The sequence below is a fragment of the Parasteatoda tepidariorum genome, chromosome 12 (genome assembly GCF_982258835.1).
Source record: "Parasteatoda tepidariorum strain Cologne lab strain chromosome 12, Ptep-v5.0, whole genome shotgun sequence".
In the NCBI taxonomy this organism is placed as follows: Eukaryota; Metazoa; Arthropoda; class Arachnida; order Araneae; family Theridiidae; genus Parasteatoda; species Parasteatoda tepidariorum.
The window spans coordinates 10312103-10336733 of NC_141766.1; the positions used below are offsets into that span (position 1 = coordinate 10312103).

General features: G+C 32.0%; 1 protein-coding gene across 2 annotated transcripts in view; it reads left to right on the forward strand.

Moving 5' to 3' along the window:
* The window catches only part of LOC107452609 (synaptotagmin-C), a 226477-nt gene that overhangs the window by 16257 nt on the left and 185589 nt on the right, over nucleotides 1-24631 (forward strand). Inside the window, exons 2-3 of one of the 2 annotated variants that reach the window (XM_087156015.1) lie at nucleotides 3038-3218; nucleotides 15265-15467. In XM_087156015.1, coding sequence (XP_087012141.1) covers nucleotides 3077-3218; nucleotides 15265-15467 — 345 coding nt within the window. In that variant the 5' untranslated portion in view covers nucleotides 3038-3076. The remainder of the gene's footprint in view (nucleotides 1-3037; nucleotides 3219-15264; nucleotides 15468-24631) is intronic. The other variant, XM_087156016.1, reaches the window with a different exon arrangement.

Consider the following 24631-nt stretch of genomic DNA (forward strand, 5'->3'; position numbering starts at 1 on the left):
TTGCCAAATACACGTATTTGATTAGTGCTAGTATCTAGTTTAAAATAAACTAACTATTTACAATTACCTTAAAAATATCCTGGTACTGCTATATGGTGTGTAAAATGAGAAATAAAATGTTTTCCGGGCAAAAGAAATTAAATAGTTTTATTCCTATTGGAGCATTACTACTGAACACTCCAGCCCGTCAATATCACGGGAGCGAGAAGGAATATTTCGTAGATATAAATTAATACATTGAAATTTAACAAAGTGAAATTTCCCTTAAATCTCCCAATTATGCTTATTATAAAGAAACTGTCATTAAAATTTAAAATAAATCATATTCTAAGTTTCATTATTTTTGTTAATCATTTTAACTGAATATTTGATTGATCAAGAAACATTAAAATGGTATAAATCTTCTTTCTTCAAGTATGCTATTTAATTACTGTAGACAATATTTTAAGTTACGGAAACCAACACAAACACGTACTTTCTCTGAACAAACATCTTTTTCTCTACGTTTTCGGATTTCTGACCCCCGAAACACAGGGATTAGCCATAATCTGGGAAAAATGCACCAAATAGTTTGGTCAAAATAATTAAATTAGAACTTGGTTTCAAAAATTTCTAAGTGAATCGAAAAATATTTGCACACAATTATGAAACTAATTTATTCAAAGATAATTACATTTGAAGTATAACTACTGGTTATAAGTATTTATGATTTTTATTGTATTAATAGTAAAAAATTAAATTCTAAGATATACAAAGTTTTACATCATTTTAGCGAATGTAATTTTACATGGCAAAGTACAAAGTTTGAGCGAAATCTGTTGAATAATTCCTGAGAAATTGAATTTTAAAAAAAATCGTATTTTAAAGATTCAATATCTCAGGAACTATTCGGCCGATTTTGCTCAAATTTTGTATTTCATAATGTATAATTAATTTTCTTAAAATTATTTATAAACTTACATAGCTTACAGTCAAAACTTTTTCGACCATTATTAAATAAAGGAATAAAATAAATAATTATTATTCACTTAAAACTAATTTTTCAAAGAATTATTTCTGGATAAACGAATTTTATAATTGTATGCAAATTTTTCAATTTTCTTAAAAAATTCTCGAATTATGGTGAAATGCACTATAAGTGTGATTAACGCTAAGGGGTCCAAATTTTGGATAGTTCTCCTCTCCAAACTATTGGAACCATATTTCCCACATTGCGGCTACCCCCAATACATTGGGGGCCAAAAATCAGAATCCGCCAAATGAAAGGTAGGTTTATTCTGAGAAAGAACGTTTTCGTGTCTGATTAAAATATCAGTCACACTTAATTAGTGCGGCCGATACTTTAAGTTACGATATTTAAGACCATTCCTTCCAACCTTTAAGATTGAGTCCTAGAACATGAAGAACCAATGTTTAGATCAAAAGTTATTCACACTGGTTCATTTTTTTTCCACTTTACGTAGCACTACACTTAAAGATAAAATTCGTTAATATTTTTCAAATAATCTAACATGAAATCTTAACAAAACAGTAAACCAATTTATTTAACATTCCATACATTGATAAGCACTTTCATTCTTGTGTGAGCTCAACTTAATTTGATAGCTTTGCGAATATTTTTTAACCAATTAAGACTTTGTGAAATTCTTAAAATTTTAATATTCCTGTCCACAGGAATATAGAGATTATGAGTTATATTTATTCATTATATTTATTATACTATATAGTTATATTTATTATACTATTATAGTTATATTTATTATACTATTATAGTTATATTTATTATACTATTATAGTTATATTTATTTATACTATAAGTTTCGACAAAATTTACGTTAGCCACTTGTTTATGGGTTTCCTGAACAACTCATAGAAGAAACGCTTCCTCTAACAATACAAACGTGTCTAGGTCAATTAAGGTCATAATATACTAGGTCTAGGTCATAATATACTTATGTTATCAAAGAATGTTTACAATTTTCTAAAAAATATTATAAATAACGTAGTAGAATAGCGAAATCAATGACAGTTTTTCAATATTTTCGTTAAATCAGAGACTACAATTTTTCAATATTTCCATAAAATCATTCTATTAAGGGGCAATTATTGACGTGTCCCCTCCTACTATCCTAGTTTGGCTCTGGGGTAACAAAATTCAGTTTTGCGGGAAAAAATGGTGGCTCTTTTAATTCCACACACAAAAAAAGCAATGAATTCAAAGATATGGAATAAAAATTAAATTAAATTATAGTCAATGAATTAAGCCATTAATAAAGTAAACCAACAATAAATCAGACAACAATAAACCATCAATAAAGTAAACCAACAGTGTATGTAAACAGTTGTTTTAAAAATACGAGTTCGGTAATTAAAGTTGTGCAACGTGTAAATTAAAGATGAAATTCATTTCAATATAAGTTAAAGCTAATAAACATATCTTTAGAACGCATACAGTATTTAAATATTTGATCTAAAACTTCATTAGAATAAGGAATTTGTGACTTGAAAAACAACTAACTCAGAACAGTGTCGATAAATTCAGCGTCCAAAATTTACCCAGAAAAAGTGGTATCAGTTACCTAACGGTACATGGTAAAGAAAAACTGTTAAATTTAAGGAAAAAAATTCAGCTGGTGTGCCAGTATAGAACTGTTTATTTCAGCAAATAAGTACTGTTATTTTAACAAGCAAACTCCGTTGCTTTATTTAACAAAATTCTATTATTTTAACAAAAAAAATTCATAAAATAACTCTGTCAGCATTGCCCTTTTTGGTATTCCCTAAATATAAAAATTTATACTTTTAATATTATCTTAGATAGAGCAATAACATTCTCCAACGATTTTTCCAAGTGATGTACTCCTCGTTTTCTGTTTAATGTGAAGCAAGCTTAAAATTATATTCACTTTTTATGTCCTGTTAGAAGTATTTAAAAAAATTATTTCTCATAATTGCATTTTCTAAATTAACTTAAAGTATTTAATTTAATATTTTTAATGTCTCAAATGCAAATTAAAATCCATTCTCTACTTTTTAGGGTGAAGCAGCCTAATATTGCAATCTTTTAACAAGATCCATGTTTTTTTTAACAAATATTGAGAAGCTAATCATTCTGTCAGGATGTACAATGCTTCTAATAATAGTTATTTTGATAACAGCCTGTGTTGTATGTCCAAAGTGTTACATCAACAAAAAGATTACACAAAAACGAAAAAAGGGTACGTATTAAAAATTAGTTACTTCGAATAATTATTCATTTAAAATAATTTTAAAAAAACGCAAAGAAAGTTTGTTTACATCATGTAGAAATATGGCTTAAGGCACTGAGCTGACATTGTAAAGGACCGGAGTTCGGTCCTTGGATGTGGCTTTAAGCCCGACTAACTCCAGATCGATTGGCACCAGTTTGTCTGGAAAGTAAAAGTGGCTAGTATGCAATGATAGCTCCAGAATGCCACTTTTTTTGAAGCTGTGGAACTTCAACCTTCGAAACTCCTTAGCCGACAAAATATTATTGCAGCAGTGTTTCATATGAAAATCAGAATACACAATTTCGGTATTTTGAAATTGGTTTTAACTGCAATGAGATTGCTGATTTAAAATTTTTAACACTTTCTTCAGTGGTTTCTATTTTTGAATATTAACCTTAATTTATTTTTGAAATATGCGAATTGCACAACCCTGTAATTATGCTTGGTTTCTGTTGGTAAGATTTTCGTACATTTGTTCAGTACATATACTATATGTTGATTCAAATATATAACAAATTCAGTCTATCGGTTTTGCTTGTAGATATTCTCATAGCTTAAAACTTTCTGTACCGCTATTTACTTTCAAGCATACTGTCACTAAAGTTTAATTTTTGACAAAACTGAGTTCAAGAAAATTAAAAAAAAAATAGACAAGGCTAATATGTACGTTTAAAAATGTAGAGCTTGAAAAGCGAATGTAATAACATTTACTTAAAATGCGCATTTGAAAAAATGGACTAAATGCGCATTTGAAAAAATAGACATAGCACAAAAATTCGTGCTTGAAAAATTGACATAGATCCGCTGTGCTTACAGAAACTAAGAGGACATTCACATTGATTTAGTATGCGCTTCAAAAATAATGCAGATGCTAACAATTTTGTTTCATTGCTGAACATTGGAAAGACGCGTTTTGTGCTATATATACTCGTGCTATATATATACTATATTTCAGTAACTCACATTTTAAGCTATGTTCATTTCCTTCAACGTGTTGTTTAAGCCATGGGCATTTCCTCAAACGCGCTGCTAAAACTAAATTCATTTCCTCAGCCAAGCTCTTCAAGCTATGCCCATTTCCTCAAACGCGCTGCCTAAGCTATGCCCATATGCTCAAGCACGTTTTTTAAGCCTATGTCTATTTTTAAACACGAATATTTCATCATCTTAAACGAGCATGATGTTTTCAAATGCCGATTATACGTAACGCCTATTTTTCTAAAATTTCCAATTTAATCTATGCCTAAGATAAAAAAGAATTTACCGGCAATATACACATTAGACTAATATACTAACATTTGTAATGTTCATTCTGTACACGTACGTACGTATTTGTGGTACGTACAAATTGTATCACATGCGTAAGTATCTGCTGCTCAAAATTAAATGGTGGCTATATTTCTGCCTAAACGACCCATAACTGTGATAAAACGCTCGTATTCCATGTTTGTACAGATTTCACTATCTTGATCTACATAAAAAATCAGTTTTTCCATTATTATTTTTTATCAAGCATCGCTAACACTTCTTTTTACTCTAAAAAACAGCTTTTATAAGTCGATGAAATCCGTTTTTTCACGAAGGTGAATAGAATTATTGTCATTATTTGACGTCACAAATTGTACTACCAGTAAAGATTCAATTTACTTCCTCTACCTCATTTATTTTCATTATTTTTATTTTAAAATGAATTCTTTATTTATTGCAAAATATAAAGGTACAGAAATGAATAGAAATTTTAACGGATGTCACAAAAAAGTAATTACTCAAGTCAAAGTTCAGGAAGTACATATTATCTATGACATATTATTCAATGCAATAATTTATTCTTAAATAACGTGCAGATGTTAACGAATAAACTCAACTTGAGAATAATAATAAATGGATATTCTTTTTACTTGGAATGATTTTAAATCTCTTCTGATCAAAATTATTAGATTATTTCGGGAAATAGATGTTATCTAAATACAATCAATTCTCATCTAAAACTATTTTATCGATTTAATGAATTTACAGACAAATGATATCCATTGATAAATAAATGCTTGATATCATAGCATCTATATTTATTAGGTTTTCTATGACATTTATTTTTATTAAGTTTTTTATTACATTTATTGGATTTTCAACATTAGTTCACAAATTAAATTTGATCCAAAACTACAAGAATGATACGATTTGTTTTTATCAGCATTTTTGAAAAACAATTTCATTTGCTTTTTTACAGATGTGCCCTTTTTAAAAACACGAATTTATCACCAAAAACAAAAGTTATGATATCTAGTGATTTTCTAGTATTAAAAAAAATTCTAATTTTTAAAGGTTGCAAATCAAATTCAGCTCCACCTTCCATTGGATAGCTATTAGTTTTCACAGTAATTTTGAGAAGGTGCTTTTTATATAAATATAGAGTTTGAGACTGTTTTCAAAGTTAAATTTTTGCACCAAACTGTTCCTTCGAATTGTTTCCAGACATGCTTCTAGAATCTTTACATTCGCATTCACTACACATAAGAATTTAATTGCACAATTCACAAAAACTTATTATTATCTACACGGAAGTCTTAGTATTTTTCACAAAACACGGTTCTAGGCAATTTAAAAATGTACTGGCTTATTATTAAATATCCCTCGAGTGTTGTAAAGCTTATTTAAAGAAGGCTGAACACATTCAAACTTATCTTTTTGACACATGGTTTTTAAGTTTTCAACTAACAAAACACCATTTCCCCTGAATCTTTGCATTTGTTAAGCGTATTTTCAAACTTACGTTTACAATCTTGAAAGATATAATAAATGCTTTTTGCAAAACACCAGTCTTCAAAACATTTGTTTTATATCAGATTTTATATGGATTATTCTTATTACCCATTCAATCGTTTAAACAGACATGCAAAAAAATCATACATATAGGTTATCAGACAGTAACGATTATGTAATCGTCTGGAGTACATTTTAAGAAGGTAAAACCGTGTGCTAAATCAGGAGTCTCTGAGTACAGTGAAATAAATGTTTAACAACCCTGTAGAAATGAGTAGAGAAGCTTATTTTTTTATTTTTTTATAACCGTAGTTGAACAGCCAACCCAATTTTTGGGTTTACGACTACTAATGTTCAACTCCGTAGCCTTGTAATTTGGAACCCAATTCAGAAGACAAGGGAACTCCTGGATCAAGTATTGAGAGAAATTTTTCCTTCGTGGAGGACTTTTTGATGGAACTAACCCGCATTTGCGTTACATCGAGAGGAAGATCATGACCTCCCACGGTTAGCCTGACGGCAAGTGGACTCTAACCCATGATCCGTCCACTACTGAGGATATTTCACATCAGCTCTGTGGTCGGTGTTAGCCGGATGCGGAATTTGTATAGACTGGGATTCGAACCAAGTTCGCCTCATTGGAAGGAGAACGCTCTATCCCCTGAGTCATCGTGGCTCAAATTATTTTTGAGAAAAGTTTATTTGAGAGATTTTGCATTTTCACGAAACATCCCTCAAGTTCACGTGCGTGAGTTCTATGAAGCAAAGTTGCAACGTAACAACCTTGATGCTCTATAGAGCTTGCGCATATTCTACGTGCATTAATGGGAAGAATGCTAAGTCGAAATTTAAAATCTCCTTATTTGAGATATTTCGCAAGCCGTTGAGTTTTCTTTTGATGTTAACGATTTTTGATTACAACGCATACGCGAAAATTTCCCTACAAATTGCAGTATCTCTAAATGGTAGAAAATAAAACTAGTATAACGATTAACATAGGACACACTCAATGCAAAATCTGTCCAAATTAAATGCGCGGCTATGTTTTTGTCCAGTTGCAGAGCATAAATAAAATAAAGAGCACATATTCCAGATTTCTGCATATTCCACTAAAGGAATATGCATCTCTGAAACTCTGAATATAAGCGATAATGGGGTAAAACCGGGTAGTGGAATTAAACCAGGTACTTCGATTCTCGCGAAATTAGTTCTGCTTCTTATTAAATACACTTTGAATTGCATTCCACTAGGTATGAAGGCATTGCCATATTAGCGATTTGCTGCTGTTGAAATTATTGGCGTCTGGATTGATAAGTTGGTTTTTCTCTATCATTTCTCTAATTTTTTTTTATTTTCAAACTATCCTTATTTATTAATCATTACACTTATAAAAAATCTTTTTATCCCAGCTTATAATGTGTTTACAAAGCATTCATTCTCGAAAAAACAATAAGAAATTAGTCTAGTAGTAGCATTATTAGTCTAGTAGTAGCACGTTCCAATAAATTTTATTCTGGGGATAAGACCTGACGTTGGGGTATGACCAAATGTTGTTGTTTTTGTCGTTGGCCATTTAAGGCAAGGGGTGCGATTGTCCTTGTTTTCCAGTGGCACCATCTATGGCTAAGAATTCGACTGCTGCCACGCCCATACTTCTGTCACACCCGTTTATAGGGTGGACCCACTCATTCATCCACAGATCGTAATTTTGACCTGAACTAGATAGTGATCAATCTCCAGTTCAGTACCCTAAGAGGTGTAATTTGTTATGAGAACATGGAGGACTTTGTGACCAGACTTATTTAACGTGCTTCAGTCACCATTTACTACGCAGGGAAACTTCGGCCGGCTGGATTCGAACTTCCGTTCTCACGAGCGCTAGTCCAGCGCCCTGCCAACCAGGCTACCCCGGCCGCAGGATCGGTTACAGTCACTATATAAAGCCAATTTAAAATAAAAAGATAAAGAAAAAAGAATATTTAAAAAAAATTCCAAAGAAAGAAAAGAAAATTGCTTTATAGTGATTAGAAAATAAATCTCCACTCAAAATGAACATTGTGGCTATTATGTAAGATATTTTGTTTCGTTCCAAATAATCGCACGATGGCAGCATTCAGAGTTATTTCAGTTAGCCAATCTCAAAATATCTATTTTTAAATACTATACTCTTTTACTGCATTAAACTAATGAGATTCCATTTCAAGCTTAAGCGAAAGAAGCATTTAACACTTCCATCACATTATTATCGTTCCAATAATTTTACGATATTTTCTAATATTCCGCGAGCATTATCATCTGGAAAACAATTTTACTCTTTTATTAGACTACTTGTTATTAAAACTAGATAGAGTATAGCTTTGAAAAATTAAAACCCTCTCAGTTATTGTAATTTTATGTAATTTAAAAGACCTAACTCTTAAGCCTCCAGCCACACTTTTCTTAATGAGAAAATTTTAAGATGAAAAGCTTTCGTGTAAAAGGTATTAAGGAAAGTCTTTTCCTGCGTATTCCATTGTAAATATTTGCATCTGGCTGCTAAATTGCATCGTGCAAAAGTGTTTATAATGAGATCTCGAATGACTCATCACAGTTATATTCAAGAATATCACAAACGTCTTTTCCGCAGATTTTGTTTGCACACTGTTACCAAGAAGACTATTTTTCTCCTTAATTGTAGAGCTTCGATGCAGACGGTTCTTATTGACATTTTTAGGAATATAGCGTGATTGTTGGGGGAAGATTTTTATTTTAATCTTATTTAAATATACAACATCGATTTTACTTTGCCAACTCCTTGTATATCTTAGGCCTCAATGAACTTACTTTACAAATTTAAGCTTAGATGAAGATTATTGAAATTTCGTGAAGAATATGATCGTGATTCTTAGGAGAAGATTCTTATTTTAATCTTATTCAACTCTACAACATTCATTTATTTTCTCAAAAAGTCATTGAATTTCTAAGATCTCAGTGAACTTACTTTGCAAAGTCGTTGAAATTCAAAGGGAGGAACTAAGCGATAGTCTCTGAGTGTTTTTAAAGTCGAAGAAGGCTTCAAGCAAACATGGTAACAACTATGCTCAGAGCCATCGACGCAACAATTAAACAGAAAAGCAAGCATTAAGAAATCAGTGATAGTAGGAAGAATGGTGAAATAATTATATAATTGCACATAATATAATTATGAAACAACTTACATTTTATGAAAATATAGTGAATGCCGGCATTCAGGGTTACTTAACACACTTTTTAATTTAAAACATTAGTCAATTTGTTGAAGGTCATTTACTTTAAAGAAGAATTAATAACTGAAAGACTTGGATCTTCAGTTACGCACCATATTTATATACATGAAAGTTTCCTAATAGTGTATGTTAAAAAATTGCTTAAAAATAGTGGCTTAAGTTACTTATAAACGTAGGATAACTTAAGCGAGCATTAAAAATTGTATATTTGACTCATGTTAGTTGGTACATGGGTAATGAAAAGTTAAAATAAATGTGTAAGTATCATTTTGAGTATTTATTTGTAAAAAATTGTTTAATTATATTTTTAGGGTTACCGATATTCATTAGTCGAAAAATAATCGAGGTAGTAGGAGTTATACATTGTATAATTATTGACTTTCTGTTAGCAAGTTCAAACAGCGTATTCTATTGGTAATTGCAATCTGCGCTAAGGCGATGGTGTCTATGAGATTCACATAGTTTTCACATAGCTTTAACATAGTCACATAGTTCCATAGTTTTGTGGGAAAAAATTGTCAGTTTTTGTTATTCCCAGAGGAAACAAGTACAAGTACTGGGTATGTGGGTGTAGAAGTCGACCCTTGTATAAGTCGACCCTCTATTTTTGATTACGACATAGCGAATTTCTGGTATGTTGGGTATATTAGTCGTGCTCTAGAAAAAACCAAATATGAAAATTTCTAAAATTAAAAAACACAAAAAAGTATTAAATCCATAAAATTGTTCCAAATTAAAAGTATTTCCCATCAAGAATTCTTACAAAAATGGGTCGTCATCAGATGAGTCCGTAAGGTGTCAAATAATATTAAGACGCGTAGCAAAAGTTGGATTCAAATGTTGTTATAAAATCTTTTCAAAAATTTAGAATTTCGAATTCTTTGAAGGGATGTAAAGACGACTTTTTGCACGACGCAGCAGATGAGGATGATGTAAAATTTATTGCAGTGTAGTGTCTGTATGACGACACAGCGAACTTTATAGTATCCAACACATATGATGTTCTGGAATCGTTAAATTTGTAGCCTTATGGTAGGTTTTTCATTGGGTTATATATTTTCTTAAATACTCTTGAATAAATTATCTTAACTTTTCATATCTCTAATTTTTTTTTTCTTGAAGGTAATTACAAGTATTGTTCCTGAAAAAAAATTAACATTTAAAGCATGCATAGTATTAAATTATATTCAAAACTTTACTGAAATAAAAATGAAAAACTCAAACATTCACCCAGCAAAATAACTTTAGTTACTCCAGTGGACAAAGTAACCCTGGATGACGGTAACAAATATTTAATTTTTTCCGCAATTTGATAAATACAAAGCATTTTATCTTCGTTATTTAAACCATTTTACTTCAGATTCTGGGAATCATGATAAAACATGTTTCAACACACATAATATTAAATTCAATTCAAACCTTTACTGAAATAAATATGAAAGACTCAAACATTCACCCAGCAAAATAACTTTAGTTACTCCAGTGGACAAAGTAAGCCAGGATGACGGTAACAAATATTTAATTTTTTCCGCAATTTGATAAATACAAAGTATTTGATCTACGTTATTCAAACCATTTTACTTCAGATTCTGTGAATCATGATAAAACATGTTTTATCATACATAGTATTAAATTCAATTCAAACCTTTACTGAAATAAATATGAAAGACTCAAACATTCATCCAGCAAAATAACTTTAGTTACTCCAGTGGACAAAGTAACCCAGGATGACGGTAACAAATATTTAATTTTTTCCGCAATTTGATAAATACAAAGTATTTGATCGACGTTATTCAAACCATTTTACTTCAGATTCTGTGAATCATGATAAAACATGTTTTATCATACATAGTATTAAATTCAATTCAAACCTTTACTGAAATAAATATGAAAGACTCAAACATTCATCCAGCAAAATAACTTTAGTTACTCCAGTGGACAAAGTAACCCAGGATGACGGTAACAAATATTTAATTTTTTCCGCAATTTGATAAATACAAAGTATTTGATCGACGTTATTCAAACCATTTTACTTCAGATTCTGTGAATCATGATAAAACATGTTTTATCATACATAGTATTAAATTCAATTCAAACCTTTACTGAAATAAATATGAAAGACTCAAACATTCATCCAGCAAAATAACTTTAGTTACTCCAGTGGACAAAGTAACCCAGGATGACGGTAACAAATATTTAATTTTTTCCGAAATTTGATAAATACAAAGTATTTGATCGACGTTATTCAAACCATTTTACTTCAGATTCTGTGAATCAAGATAAAACATGTTTTATCATACATAATATTAAATTCAATTCAAACCTTTACTGAAATAAGTATGACAGATTCAAACTAAACAGGGCTGTGATAATCAACTTCCGAAATAGCAGATATATAAAATTGTCTTCAATTTCATAAATAAAAACACAAAGTATTTGATACGTTATTCATACCATTTTACTTCAGATTCTGAAAATCATGCCCAAGCATGTTTATTCCCTTTCTATTTTGTATCAAGGATCAATAAACGCGAAGGACTGGAAAACAACATTTCTATAATTCAAACAGATATATTTGAATTTAGTTACCAAGACAAGCAAGAGAATAAATGTCGCTAGGGAATAAATTTTTTCACCCTTGAAAACACTTTAAAAATGGTACAAAATCTTTTTAGTTCCTTTCACTTGGTTCTGTGCTTTCGGTTATTGGTAAAATCTGACACGTTTTTTGAATTTACCTAAATCTTCAATGCTTCTATATTTTATTCAGTGTAATGTTATTTTGATGTCTAGCTTCTCGCTGTAGACACAATGGTAAAAGAAATGCTGCTTGTTTAGTTTTATTTTGCATAAGTGAAGAGATGGACTTTTTTTGGAAGTTCTTCTTAAATGATCCGAACGACTGTTTTTATTTTTTAGAAACAAATTCAATTCTCAATTGACTATAGTTTTTTAATTTAAAAAAATGTTACACAATATAAAATTAACAAATTTTAAGACAGTAGAATTATTAATCCTTTTTTTTAAAGGTATTCTAAACAAATGGTTTTACTTTATTGAATTTTAAAGAAGAGCTTATAAAAGAAATAGCTATTTGCCTTTTATTTTTTAAGCAGATCAAATACACAAATCTGTTAGTTTAAAATTGATTTGATTTAAAACAAATTAGTTTTTTTGAATTATTTATTTTTAATCAATTTATTGATTAAAAAAAGTTATTTACATTCTTTCACTTACAAGAACAAAATTATGCAATGATATATTTGCATTTCATACCATTATATTTAAAAACACTACCTCAAGTAATAATAATTTAACCCTTTAGCAATAACTTGATTATTCATATACCATAAATAAAATATTCATTGTCAGGGGTTGGTTCATCTGAAGCGAGTTCTGCTCAGATCCGGCTGGCCAACACACAGCATCTGGACCTGATGCGGTCCATCATGTTAATATGAGAGTTCCGCTGGATTGATTTACATTTCTATTGAAACAAATTGTTTTCAAGTATCAGTTTTTCAAACAAAACTATATGTATCTGTACATTTGTGTGTTGAAAGCATTTAGCATTTGATAGGACTTGATCAAAGTGTGGAAAGTACAAATGCCTCAAATACATCTCAGTTGTTTATGAATGGTGTGGATATACAGGCTGTACTAGGTGCGGAACTAGCCAATCAGCCAGCCATCACTATCCTATGATTTTGTTTTATTTTATAACCGCCGTTGAACAACCAACACAATTTTTGGCTTTACAGCAACTAATGTTCAACTCCGTAGCCTTGAAATTTTGAACCCAATCCAGAATATAAAGAAACTCCTGGATCAAGTATTGCCAGAAATTTCTCTTCGTGGAGGACTTTTTGATAAAACTAACCCGCATTTGCGTTACATGGAGAAGAAAATCATGAAAACCTCCCAAGATTAGCCTGACGGTAAGGGAACTCTAACTAATGATCCATCTACCTCTGAGGATATTTTACGTCAGCACTGTGGTTGGTGTGAACCGAGTGAGGAATTCGTATCTAACAGCTATCGCTGGGATTCGAACCCGAATCACCTCATTGGGGTGCAAGTGCTCTATCTCCTGAGCCACAACGGCTCTATTTCGATCACGTTCTATTAATTGAGGTGTTCGTTGTTGCCTTGAGATGTAACGAAAAACAAATTTAAAGGCTTAATTTCAAACATCCCTTCCAGCCGTTCGCCGTCCTATGTGTTCTGTATTGGGGAAAACTCTTGTATACTCCTGAATGAAGTATTGGAGAAAAATTTGCGTTCGTGGGGCACTTTTTGATGGAACTAATCTACATTTGCGTTACATGGTGAGAAAAATATACGAGAGAAATCCGCGAAACCTCTCACGGTTAGCCTCATGGAAGGGGAACTTCTAACCAATGATCTGTCTACCACTGAGGATATTTTTTGTCAGCACTGTGGTCGGGATGAACCGGCAGTGGATTTCGTATCAATCAACTATCGTTGGGATTTGAACCCGAGTTACCTTATTAAGAGGTAAGCGCTCTATTCCCTGAGCTACCACGGCTCATTTTAGACGATATAATAACAAATTTGGTCGCCTATATGAGGGCTTTATTCATTACATGACATGTTATTCTGATTTTATTCATGACATGTTACCAAAACATGAGGATCATCGTAACACTAATCGTTATCAAAATAGCCCATAAAGTTGGTCAGCTCTGACTCTGTTGATTTTTTTCACCTATGTGAACTAAAACTAGGCTGGTTCGTGTGATCTGAATAACCATTCCAATTTATTTTGCTGAACTCTAGTTAAGTTATTGCAGTTGGAGAAATGTATCATAATTAAAATTTTATTATAAATTTCATTAAATTTCAGCTCTTTAACAGTAGTATGCCTTAAGAGTGTTTTTTACTTAATTGTGAAGTGTCTGATTAGCTTAAAGAAGAATTTAACAGCATTGAAACCTCTCGCAAAGTAAAGAAAAACTTTAGCGATAGGCGTGAGTTTTTACATGCATTATTATAAATCAAAACTTATGCCAAACACAAACAAATAAAATTATCTAGAACATGTCGGGGTTTTGTTATCCGTATTTATCTCCAGCCAAATTTTAAGAGGGGTGTCAAATTTTAGAAGAACTTTCCTCTACTACAATAAAAAATTTGCTAAAATTAGCTTTCAAATTTTGCACAACTTACAATCATTAATGTGAGCCGACCGGCCTGTGTAGGGGACAGGGAACTGTCCTTGCATCAGAAAGATTCTGGGTTCGAATCCCAGGCAAGGCATGGATGTTCTTTCCTTCCCTGTACTATCTGTCGCTACTGTGGGAGCAATGTTGGCCCACCTAATATGGTGCCCCTGAAAGAGAGGTCAACAAAATCGCCCTGTAAATGCCTGAATTGACGGATGTTAACACAGGTAGGCATTAGGAAAAAAAAACATTCATTAATGTTTGCTAGTGTATTTGCCAAATAAATGCATTTAAATGCACTATTTTTTTCCCAAATATTGCTTTTGCATTGGAAAACAGAAAAAGTCTTGAAAAACTCCAACTAAAAGATGTGTTTTTTTAGTCATTTTATAACTTGAAAGTTTAAGTTCTTGTTAAGAAATAAGAATAATACAACTTTCGGTAACAAAATTCTGTAACAAAATAAATTGTAAACTGTAAAAAACTCGAGGGTTTATTTTAGCATTTTACTTATTAAATTTAAAATTGTATTCATTTTAACGTTTACGTAAAAAAAAATTTTAAAACTTTAAAGTTGTTTTAAGCTTTTACTACTAAAAACTACCGCTTTAAAACTTAAAAGTCTATTTCTTACTATATCTTTAAAACATACTGTCTACTTATAAGCTTCTTATATTATAAGAAATCTAAAATGCAGTTTTAGATAGAACTTTATAAATTTTTAAGATAGAACATTATCGTCCTGAGTTTGAACTCGTCGATATAAGCCTTGTCACTTCACAAAACTAATAGTTTAAAAGAAAAACTTTCTCTTACTTTTAGAAGAAAACGAACTAAAATGCTTAAGAAATAGTTTTCCACTAAGCTTCTTAGAGAAAGAACCACCTCCACCTTACGATTCAACAGCTGGAAAATCTCACATTGACATTGACTCTACAATTGAATTTAACAGAAGGTCTGTGAACAGTGTTACAAGTATTTGTTCTGAAACAGATTCAGTTGCAGGAATACCTTTGCCACTATTGGTAAGTATCAAAAATTTGATAGATATCTTTTTATTTTAATTTTTTAAGAGTATGGAACCCCCAGGGGCACACTCTTGTGTGACGGGCATGGCGCACCCGGGGCCCCGAGCTGGACCTGAGCATTTTTCTATTTCTCTCTTGCGACGGTCCTGTTTCGATTTTCCGACCTTTTATCAAATGTTTATATTGACCTAGTGGACGAATTTTATTTCATTCAAAAACACTGTTTATCAGTTAGAGATTATATATCTTCTAATTTTTGTTTGTTTTCTACTGGTTTTGTCGGGTTTCCTGATTTATGTTTCACCTATTTATTTTAAATAACCAATCTTTCCCTAAAGCATGCAGACTAACAACGCACAGTGAGCCAGCGTTCAAGGTTTTGTGGCCAAAATTAATATTTCGATAAAATTTGTTTCAAAATTTGGGGGTTTTTATGTGCAGGAAAATTGAATTCATAGTTGAAGTTTTGAAATACACTAAAGATACATGGGGAAAAAAACAAAATGGTGGCTGAAATAGGGCGAGCAGAAATTAAAAAAAAATATAGTACGCTTAAATAATTAAATATAGCAATGAAAATATAATAATTTTCGTAATTTTATATTAAAAATGAAAAGCAAATTATATTTCCAAAGTAATATCACAAAATAACGCTAATTAATTACAAAATAAGGCAAAAACATGAAAAAACACATAATTTTTGTTTTTAGATATATTTAGTCCACCTTTGCAATATGGGCAAAATGGGGCAGGTTTTTTCGAAAGAAGAAGCATCAAAGAAGACAACAAAAAAAAGTTTAGCTAATTACCTCGTGGAACTTTTTGGAGATAAGTTTCGAAAGTGAGTCAAATATTGTAAAATGTCAAATGATAAGATATAAACTATAAGTTTATCAAGAGTATTAACAAATCCAACAAATTGAAAAACTGTACTATAATTTCAGTTTAAACACTGTGATAAAAATGTAACAGTAAGGTGAAATTCCTATATATATTTCTGAAATATGAATTTAAAAGTTACATTGAAAGAATTTATTTTAAACATATTTTTCACTACATTTTACTCTCGTCGGTCCAAAAAGTAAATTATAATGTTTGAAATGATTATGAATACTTAATTTGGGCGATATTGAAACTGTCTACGCATATTTTAGTTGAAAATTTAATTTTGACTTTTGGTGAAAAATCATGGTCTTCTGGCCCACTGTGCAACGTTAGCTTTTGCTGACCAGCACGTTTGCCGTGTGCTGCTTCTCGTAAGGTGGAAAGGGTGAGCCTGGAGCTACCAGTCTGCTTTCTCATACGAGTGTGGCGCCCAAGGGGGCATTTTCCTCTCGGAGTTGGTAGACTGCGTGCTCTTTGGCTCCTGCTTCATTTTAGACGAGTGGAAGGAAGTTAGGTAGGGACAATTTAGCTCCTTGCTCGGGACTAGTACTGCCTCAGGGGAGTGCTCCTGAGCTCTGATAGCTTTGGCGGATCCACGCTCCTTTGGTGTAGTGCTATATCTGGAGCTACTCTGAGCAGAATGCTGAGGCTGATGTATTCAGAGCCAGTGTTTCTGTTCCCCTTGTTGGGCTCGGTGGTGGGCATGAGAGTGTCCAGATGAACATCTTCATTTGATATGACTACTCCTACTGAATCACCCTGTTTCGGAAAAACTTCACCTAGATTTGACTTATCTACATGCTCTAATTACGACCCTACGAAAGCTAAATATCTGATACTCAGTTCAACTGTAAAGAAACTTTCTTCTTTATCACCATTTCTCGTACAAAAGTCTCTAGAATCTCAGATAGGTAATACAAAAAATGTTCGTGCTATTCCCTCTGGTGACTTGTTAGTGGAAACTAGTTCTGAAAAGCAGACTACCCTTCTTTTAAAATCAAATAAACTTGGCAATGTTCCTATTAATGTTGCACCCCATAAGACATTAAACATATCGAAAGGCGTTATAACAGAAAAAACACTACAATTTCTTCCAACCTCTGAAATAATTGAAGGCTTCTCTAGTCAAGGCGTAATTGATGTACGACATATAACAATAAGAAAGGGCGATGAAATAGTTCCTACACAACACTTGATTCTAACTTTCAACACAGCAAATTTACCTAAGGACATTAAAGCTGGCTATAGAAATTGTAAAATCCGTCCATACATACCAAATCCACTTCGCTGTTTTAAATGCCAGAGGTTTGGCCACGCCACCAACAACTGCCGAGGCAAAGAAACCTGCTCTCGCTGCGGTCAGACAAGGCATAACTTCAAATCCTACACGTTACCAGAACAATGCATAAATTGCCATGAACCCCACTCCGCTAATTCTCGAATGTGTCAAAAATGGAAGCAAGAGAAACAAATTATAAGCATTAAAATTACGTAAAATCTATCCAACACTGAAGCTAGATCTAAATTTTTAAACTCACAGCCACGACCTAATATTTCGTATGCTGCAGCTGTCACCAATTCAAAGATAACTAAATCCATCGGCATACAATGTAACGTAATCTAAGCAGAAGTACAAGCATCTCAACAAACAACCTCTGCCTCAAAAACCGTACCGTCTCATCAAATACACAAATCTGTAAAATCTGTTTCCCCTCAATCAACATCTTCACAAAACAATACTGAAAAAAATCAATATCTGAAACTAACTCCACAGCTAGTAAATGTTTTGCACAAAAAATTAACCCAGACGCCACAATTAAGCAAACCCAAATTTGTTTCAAAAAGTAAACAAAATCGTTTCAATAAAAATAGGAACAAATTATCCAACAGTAAGCTAGAACAATCTGAAGATATGAGCACTGATAACGCAACTGATTCGGACATGCAAATAGAGAAGGGAAGGGAGACTCCAATTAACCTTATGCCTTAAAACAACAAGTTTAAATCTGCAAAATAAATAATGGCAAAACTTTTAAATTGGAATTGCAGAGGCTTCTACACAAATTTAATAGACATTAAAAGCCTAATTGACAAACACAATCCCATATGCTTTTGTCTCCAAGAAACATTCCTCAAACCATCTCATAAGGGAAATATACATAGGTATACTAATTCAAGAAAGGATTTTATACAAGGTAACAAAGCATGCGGCGGCGTTTCACTTTTAACATTTAAAAGCTATCCGTTTTCTACTGTTTCATTAGTAACCCCTCTACAAGCTGTTGCGGTTCAAACTTTCATTCAATCACTTATCACGGTATGCTGTATTTATTTACCACCAAATCAGGTAATACCACAATCTGACTTAGACAATCTAATTACTCAACTACCGTCACCATTCATCATCATGGGAGATTTTTATGGGCATAACCCATTGTGGGGTAGCACCAATTCAAATTCTCGTGGTCACCAGATAGAGAAAGTCATCAATGATCATCAATTATGTCTACTAAATAAAAATGAAAAGACTCATTTTCATTTCCCTTCTAGAACTTTTCATTCTATTGATCTGGTTATTTGTTCTCCTCAAATATACCCGTTTTCAGAGCTTTTTGTTGACCTTTACCGCAGTGATCACTTTCCTATCATTATAAAAATGTCTGTACGGTCTCAAAATAATATCTATCGATTACCTAGACTCTGCATTGCGGCAGCAGATTGGGTAATGTTTTGTAAATCTCTTACATTCAATGAACATACAATAGAAACAGGAACTATTAATGAAGCCACAACTGAAATAACTAATGCCCTCATAACAGCAGCTGAACAGTCAATGCCTTACACTTCTTCTAAGTGCCCTAAATATACAAAACCCTGGTGGAACAAGGAATGTAGCCAAACTCATAAATTTCAAAAACAGGCTTGGAGAAAATTCCGTAAATATCCCACGCAAGAAAACTTGATTGCATTCAAACGGGCCCGAGCAATAGCAAGAAAAACTCGAAGACGAAGCCAAAAGAAATCTTGGATTGAATACGTCAGTGGAATAAACAGTAATACAACATCTAAAGATGTTTGGAAAAAGATTAAAACAATATCTGGCCATTATGCAACTTCACCTGTTACTCATCTTGAAATAAATAACCGCAAAATAACTGATAAAAAAGAAATAGTTAACACTCTTGCTGAAAGCTTTTCTCAGAATTCCAGCCACACAAATTATCCAACCTCCTTTCAAAGATATAAAGCAATAACTGAAAAAACAATACTTAAATATCCATCCGAACCAATCAATGATTATAATTCAAAAATTACTTTAATAGAACTAAAATCGGCAATTAAACGTTGTAAACCCACTTCTCCTGGTCCTGATAATATACACAGTAACATGTTTAAGCACCTTTCAGATACACATCTACAAATAATTTTAAATTTTTTCAATAGAATTTGGATCAAGAGAAAATTTCCCTCTAACTGGCGCAAATCATACGTTATAGCTGTCCCCAAACCAGGAAAAGACCACAAAAATCCTAATAACTATCGGCCCATAGCTCTTACTAGCTGTTTATGCAAACTATTGGAACGGATTTTAAAGGCTAGACTTACCTATTTTCCAGAATCTCGAAATATTTTATCTTGCAAGCAGACTGGTTTTAGAAAATGCAGTTCTACTACTGATAATGCCATACTTTTAGAAACTGAGATAAGAGAAGCGTTCGTGAAAAGACAGCATCTGGTAGCAGTATTTTTTGATATCGAAAAAGCATACGACCGAACGTGGCGTTATGGTATTCTGCGAGATCTTCTAGATTATGATATAACAGGGAATTTATTTTATTTTATTCAAAATTTTTTAGCAGAAAGAACTTTTCAAGTGTTTTTAAATCCTATATTTTCAGGCATTTACACTCAAGAAGAGGGTGTTCCTCAGGGTAGTGTTCTTAGCGTCACTTTATTTCTAATCAAAATAAATAAAATTTTATCCCTTTTACCCCCTTCTGTTGACTTTAGACTCTTTGTCGATGATTTTCGGATTTCGTGCAAAGCTACCCATATGCACACAATAGAAAGACAACTTCAATATGCAATTAATAAAGTATTACAGTGGGCAGACAGTAATGGTTTTACTTTTTCACCTAACAAAACTTCTTGCATTCACTTTTGTCGTAAACGAGGTCTTCATCCTGATCCAGAATTATTTCTCAATAGTTACAGTATACCAGTTATACCTGAAGTAAAATTTCTGGGCATAATTTTTGACTCAAAATTAACTTTTAAATCTCACATTAACTATCTGCGACAAAATTGTGAAAGGAAATTAAACATACTCAAGGTTTCAACGAACTGCTCTTGGGGGGGGGGGGGCAGATACCAAATCTATGATTAAAATTTATCGCAGTATCATTCGCTCTAAAATTGACTATGGATCTATTATATATGGATCTGCTAGAAAATCTGTTTTAAGATACCTAGACACAGTACACCACGAAGGAATTCGCATTGCTACAGGGTCTTTTCGTACCTCTCCAATTCAAAGCTTGCTAGCTTTATATCATGAACCATCCCTCATTATACGCCGAGCAAAACTTGCCCTAAATTATTATTTTCATATCAAGAGTTACCCTAATCATCCCATGTTTCCTAAGATTTTAACGCCAGACTACGAAACTCTTTTTAACCATAGACCATCCTGCGTTCCAACTTTTAGACTTAGGATGAAAAAACTTTTATCAGATTTTATCATCGAGGATTTTGATATTTCACCAGTATGTGAACCGCATCCTCCCTGGATTGGTGTAAATTTTCCTTTCATCGACATTTTTAAAGGAAATACTAAAGAACACACATCATCCATTATTTATCAACAAATTTTTAATTACCACCGAGAGCAATACGCAGATTTTAATCCGGTCTTTACTGATGGCTCAAAAACTAATGGTCCCACAGCATCAACTGTTGTGGTCAATGGATTCACTGTTTCAGAAAAACTTCCCCCATCCTGTTCAGTATTTACAAGTGAGGCACACGCAATATTCTTGGCTTTACAGTTTATCTCATCTCAACCATTAAAGAAATGGTATATATATAGCGATTCGAAAAGCTGTATTGAAGCATTGTTAAACTGTAATCATAAACCTCATTCTATTATTAATTGTATTTTTAATCTCTACAACACTTTAAAACTTTCTGGGTACAAAATAATTTTTTCATGGATACCTGGACATACTGGCATTATAGGAAATGAATTAGCAAATAGGGCAGCAAAATCAACAAATAACCTAACTAATCACAAATTAACGTTATCAGATGTTAAAAATATTATCAAATGTACCTTGTATTCAGAATGGCAAAAAAACTGGAATAATGAGACAAACAATAAACTACATAGTATCTATTCTAACCTACAACCTTATACACATCTTAATCTACCACGAAAGCTAGAAGTTGTTTTAAACCGTTTACGTATCGATCATACTCGTATTACTCACAGACATCTTCGACTAAATGAGCCTGCTCCAGAGTGTTCCCATTGTAAGGAACCGCTCACTGTGAAACACATTTTAACCAAATGTAGCAAATTTAAAATTCAGAGACAACGCCAATTCGGTTGCTTTAATCCATCATTGATTTTATTAATTGGTAACAGTCCCCTCAAAGCCATTGGTTTTGATACATCAATATAGATATTTAATAAAAACCAAGTTGTAGGTGCGATATAGCCACAACTGGCTCTTGCACCAATAACTAAAAACTAACTAACTAACTAATTAAGTGTATGGATGAATCATTAGCCTAGAAGTAAAATTTATGGAGTGATTCAGCAGCACTATCTACTTAATTCCAAATTTATCTGAGACCTTAAAAGAATCAGAGATTATTATTGCAAAAATTCTGCTTAATCTAACATTTACGTAGCAAAATTTGCAACTATGAAGTCCTGAAAAATCGGGGGGGGGGGATTTTGATGTTCAAATTTAAGTTAAACTTTAAAAAATTATACTAAAAATATGCCACAAATCCCTACATATTAGGGGGACCGGAAAGTAATGTAGTTTCAGATGATTAAATATTAGTTAGTCTTAAAAACCAATTCATTTTTTTCGATCCGACATTGAAAGGTTGTAGCTAACTGGGGAGAATACATTATTGATTGAAAGTCTTGATAACAAATATCAAATGCACCGAAATAACATTACTTTCCTGTCCCCCTTATAGTTAAGCCTGTAATTTAAGTAACAAAAAAAATATTAATTCAGCTTTTTAATTTTTATTAGAAACAAGTTAACACGTTGAATGCCATTGGGTCACCGTTGACAGGCACTGAGTTTGTTCGTAGCAGGGCTAAAAAGAATAGAAGGGCTAGTTCACTCCGCGTTTAGAGCTGAAGCTACGATTTCCCTCCTCATGACGTCACTGTGTCCACAGATCTCGGAAGATCGCACGCAAAGATATTATGATAACTTTGCATCTTTCTCCTTGTAAAAATAAGTTAGACTTTTTCTGGTTATTAGCTTTCAAACTTTACGTAATTAACACATTATTTCCATTCATAAACATAGTTTAAAAAAACTTTCTTGGGCATTATATTAAAAAAATACCATTTTAAACTTGTAAAAATATTTTACTAGTTGGTGAAAATGACACTATAAATACTTTATTTTAAAAAGTTCAGTTTTAACTTTAATTATTAAGAAAAATGAAAGCACATATCGGCACTTTTTTATCTACATATTCTTTTATAACAATCAGTTGAGTTAAATTTAGAATCCCCGATTTTAAAATATGCCCTTAATAGCAACTTGTTCATACTTAATCATTAGGAAACATCAACCTTAAACGCTAATTACTGAAACAAAATAATAATTTAGGCTCATAATGACATTAAAAATTTTACAATTGTTTATAGATATTTAAATTTAAGATGATATAATTTATAGATATTTAAATTCAAGAGAATATAATTTTTAAAAGAACCATAAATATTTAGAATAAGTGCATTAAAAAAATAAGTTATGAAATTAGGAGAATTTCAACTGTACACTATATATTTTATCTATACTTCTTACTTACGTTTTAATTTTCTTTGACTTTATCCATTTTTTAATTTTTTTCACATACCTTTCTTTTTGAAGTAACGAGGCGGTTTCTATTTAGATAACGAATTTTTATAAAAGTTCTTAACGATAGAAAAAACGTATTGCTGTTTTATATTAACTGTGTCATTTCGGAATCCATTCTTTACATAGTTGTTCATTTACTTTAGGAAGCACGCGGAAAATTATATTTTTTCCTTTTGTTTTTCTATCAGAATTTTTGCAAGTTGCAATCGCGCAAACTGGCATTTCGTTAATAGTTTCAAAATTTTGTAAATTCACGGCAAAAACTGAGGAAAGTCATTATAGAAAATAACAAATGTCTTAGAATATGTCACAACAAGAAATGCTCCAATATTAGTTAGAGCTAGTAAGGCCGAAAGCTCTGTTCTTGAAGTAAAAGTGCGAGCTTTGCGCCAAAGTGACGTCACTAGATAAAATCGGAGGATTGGCACGGCGAGAGTTACTTCAAAGGAATGAACCAGCCCTTCTATTCTCTTTAGCCCTGGTTTGTAGCTGCACGAGGGTCACCCGTGACCGTCGAAGCCAAGATTATTAGAAACACATAATTCGAGTAAATTTTTAATGCTTTTAATTTTTTTATATTATTATCGTTACTGAAATGGTTTAAAGAAATTAATGCAAGATAGAGCACACAAAAATCAAAAATAATTTCATTTATATGCACAGAGATGCCAACTTGCTCCGGACAGCGAGTAAATATTTTCAAGTGGTAGTTTATTAATTGTGATTCTTAGTTCAATAAATTCAATTTAGTAGATTTTTATCCACCACTACTTCTAAACAATTCGCAGACTTATATAATTCATCACTTTTCTCTGATCTGTCATGATAAACCCTTTAAAAAACTAGCAAAATCTGTGTAATATTTGCAAAGTTAGTTTGTAGTTATTAACCGTTTGGCCGGACGGGCAAGCTATGTAAAATTAGCTTGGCATTCAACGTGTTAATAAATGTTTCGAGTAAAAATGGAATAATGCTTAAAAAAATCTGAGCTTGTAAAAATGCAGCGTTTTCTGTTGTGCTGGAGGATTTCTGCTACCCGGAATTATCAGTTAATTTTGATTGGATAATCAGTAATTAAATTTTAAAAATTACTAAATAAAAAATTGCCGGGAAAAAAACAGAATCAACTTCGGCTCAGTATTATTAAAAATAGAG